The 3,296-nt window shown below is 40.5% G+C and overlaps 1 protein-coding gene across 1 annotated transcript; it reads left to right on the top strand.

Annotated features, from left to right (window-relative positions):
- The first annotated feature begins 818 nt into the window (after positions 1 to 818).
- Positions 819 to 3,227, top strand: LOC104950670 (paraspeckle component 1-like). Its single transcript, XM_010777217.1, has 4 exons — positions 819 to 916; positions 1,425 to 1,482; positions 1,799 to 1,935; positions 2,645 to 3,227. The coding sequence occupies exons 1-4, from the start codon at positions 848 to 850 to the stop codon at positions 2,879 to 2,881; spliced, it is 501 nt and encodes a 166-aa protein (XP_010775519.1). The 5' UTR covers positions 819 to 847; the 3' UTR covers positions 2,882 to 3,227.
- Positions 3,228 to 3,296: the final 69 nt, after the last annotated feature.

Below are 3,296 nucleotides of genomic sequence, written 5' to 3'. Positions count from 1 at the left end.
TGCACAGTATTTTTCTATTTTAGTATACCTCAACAATGGAATTATGATCAGTGGAAATGGCCATGACATGTGACCTTTAAACCACCAGTGTACTATCCTGTGAAGATAATTGAGATCTGTTACGGTACGTCCACACAGCAGCTTTACAAAAATCTTCCAACATCTTCCAACGCTTCTCTGCCCATTGACTTTGAATGGGGGTGACGTCACTTTGCCTCGCTTTTCGCCGAACTGCATTGTGGGGAAGCAAAGCAAAGATTTCCAGGATTTTCAGGATTTTCAGCATTCAAAAGTTGAGCAATGTTCAACTTTTGAAGCTGAGCTGGAAGCGTCAGCCAATCAAATCCTGTTTATGCAAATCTGACAGTACAAGCGTCAGCCAATCAAACCTCGTGCAAGCTAGGAGAGCCAGACCGCAGTTCATTTCCTCATATTCCAAACGAGAAATTACGGTAGCAAATCACCCGGTTCTTTACGACCAGAACTATTTACCGGGATACAAACCGGAGGAACCAGGCATGGAGGGAGGTGGCAGAGACAGTGGGTGAAACTGGTAGGTTTTCACCTGTTAGGAGAGTTTATATCCAGTTTACTTCGTTTAAACATTGCTATTGCTTTGTATGTCGGGGGCGGGAGCTTCATGTGATTGGTTGTTGGTCGCGTTGCTCGCAAAAAATCCCCAAGCTCTCAGACACGCCCACCTCCAAGATTTTCAAGATTTTTTCAAAGCTGCTGTGTGGACGGGACGTGAAAGGGCTGTTTATAGTCCGATAGTTTGATTTGATGTTTCTTTATTCTGTGTGGTTGCAGGCATGAAGAGGAGAGGAGGAGGAGAGAGGAGGAGGCGATGAGGCACAGAGAACAGGAGGAGCAGAGACGTCCGGCAGAGGGCTTCAAACCAAACTACCCGGACAACGTGAGTACATCTGGATCACAAACAAACGCTTAGAAACACACTGAAGCCTAGTTACATTGCACTTTCATACATATCGAACAAACCTGCAATCAGGAATGAAAACAAGAGGTCAGGTTGATGATTTAAATATTATACACACACTGCTTTGCAATAAGATAAATACATCTTGATGTGTTCTGAATCTAACATGTGATATTTATTTTTTGCTAGCAGGAGTATTATTAGAGAATACAAACGCTGCCATCTAGTGGTTAGCTGCTGCTCAGCAACTACCTTTCGATGAACAATGATCGGTAGATGTTATATAAAACAATAACATGTTTTATATAACATCATTTTCGGAGAATGATAATTATATTAAATCAGAGCAATGGGCAATTTCTGTCATCAGTTTAGTTTAGAAAATGTATATTCTGTAACCGTGTGAGGGATGTCTGGTAGCTTCTCCGTTGAAGAATCATACTTTTAGCAGCGTTTTGTTCTGAAGGCTCTTCTTCACTTCCTACAGAGAGAACAGGAAATGAGAGGAGGTGAGCTGGGCCCTCGTGGAGCCGCTAACATGGGAGGTACGGGCATCATGTTATACATTTTAATAATGCTTTGTATGTTTTGTCTGTCTTTTGGTGAGCATGGACTCACATGGGATGCAATGCAAAAGAGAACAAATCATAACACATCACATAATGTCTACACAATTGCATATGTCGCACTATAAGTGAGAACTTGTCGTTATGAATTGCTGCCTAGTTTATCTATCTGTGAAGTGTTTCCCTCAATATACATTTTAACATAATACACTAGCTGTTGACTACTTTAAATTTAGAATACCTTACCCACAATGCCCACAAACCAACCAATGCTGTGTTTTTTTTTTGCGTGTAGATGGCTATAACCAGGGCTCTCCGGGGGCCAATGGTAACCAGGGTCAGATGATGGGAATGAGTGGAAGGGGAGCAGCCATTGGCCAAGAGGGAACGGCAAATATGGGGTCGCCATTGATGTCGGAGAACGGAGGAATGGTAATGTATCAGGAAACAACATTAGCATATTAAAGCTGCTTTCTTTATAGAGTAGCATCGCCTCGTACACTGGAACAAATGCTGCTCCAAAAACAAGTTACTAAATAATGAAACCACGTTGTTTTCACTTGAAATAAGTACAAAAATCTTACAAAGTACAAATTAGCTTGGTAAGATTTCTTGCAATAAGAAGGGATATTTAGATAAATCAGATCTTGTAATTAGCTAGGAGAACTTATTTTGAGCTATATCTTACCAGGATCAGGAAATGTTGTGTAAATATGTCAAAAAAACAAGTTTCATCTGAGATACAACGCAAAATAGGATTTTTTTGACTTGACAAGATGATGCACTTCTGAAGTTATCATATCTTATATCAGGTGTAGACAGAGACACATTCTGACTAGATATCAGACACATATACTGGGCAAGATTTTGAGTTTTTGTAGTTTAATGATGGATAAACAGTGTTTAATTTAACTTCTAAGGCTTTCCTATAAAAGTTATTGTGGACAAAACTACTGCAAAATACCTGTATTTGAAAAAAACCTTTATTAAGTTGAAAGCACTTTGTCTAATTTACCTGTAGACCTAACTAATAGCTTTATTCCTCTCTCTTTTTGTCTCACTTGTGTTGCTCTCGGACGCCGACACTCGGATCCAAACCCGATGTTCTGATGTACGTTTTCTTAACACTTAAAAACCTCAGCGGAACGATAGGTTTCCGCAGGGAGGACAAATAGGGGGGCGACCAGAAGTTGAGTCCCCAAATCAGCAACAACAACAGCAGCAGCAGCAACAACAACAGCAGCAACAACAACAACAGCAGCAACAACAACAACAGCAGCAGCAACAACAACAACAGCAGCAGCAACAACAACAGCAGCAGCAGCCAGTGGGCCCTCAGGCTTTTGAAGGATCAAATAACAAACGACGCAGATACTAACTCTTCCCAAACATAGAGAGAATTTCCCTTTGTGACTGACATAAACCCAATCCTATTTTTCTGTTTCCACTCCACCCCCCGTGGGAAATGTTTCACCAACAAAATGGACATATTTCTCACTAAAAGGCATTTATTTTGTGGATGAAAAGACTATTTTTGGACAGCATATGTTTTCTGAATGAGACGGTTGGTGCTGTTTTGTCTGCTGAATCTTAAATGTATTTAAAAGTATTTTTCAAGAAGGTCCTTCGTGGGAACATGACTGCTATTAGGGATGTCCCGATCACCTTTTTTTGCTCCCGATCCGATTCCGATCATTTGATTTTGACAATTTGCCGATACCGATTTTTCCCGATCCGATCTTTATGAAATGCATTAAAAGAAAAAAAAGCATTCAAGTTGTCCCTTAAGGTAT

Source organism: Notothenia coriiceps, unplaced genomic scaffold, assembly GCF_000735185.1.
Source record: "Notothenia coriiceps isolate Sejong01 unplaced genomic scaffold, NC01 NC01_scaffold00017870, whole genome shotgun sequence".
Lineage (NCBI taxonomy): Eukaryota > Metazoa > Chordata > Actinopteri > Perciformes > Nototheniidae > Notothenia > Notothenia coriiceps.
Note: the sequence above shows the minus strand (reverse complement) of the source record. Positions and strands in the feature narration are given on the sequence as shown.

Bases quoted from the DNA above. Each gene is read 5' to 3' on its own strand.
- LOC104950670 (XM_010777217.1), top strand. From the start codon at position 848: ATGAGGCACAGAGAACAGGAGGAGCAGAGACGTCCGGCAGAGGGCTTC. The intron at 1,483-1,798 runs GTACGGGCATCA...TTTTGCGTGTAG, and splicing joins TGGAGCCGCTAACATGGGAG to ATGGCTATAACCAGGGCTCT. The intron at 1,936-2,644 runs GTAATGTATCAG...TAAAAACCTCAG, and splicing joins TGTCGGAGAACGGAGGAATG to CGGAACGATAGGTTTCCGCA.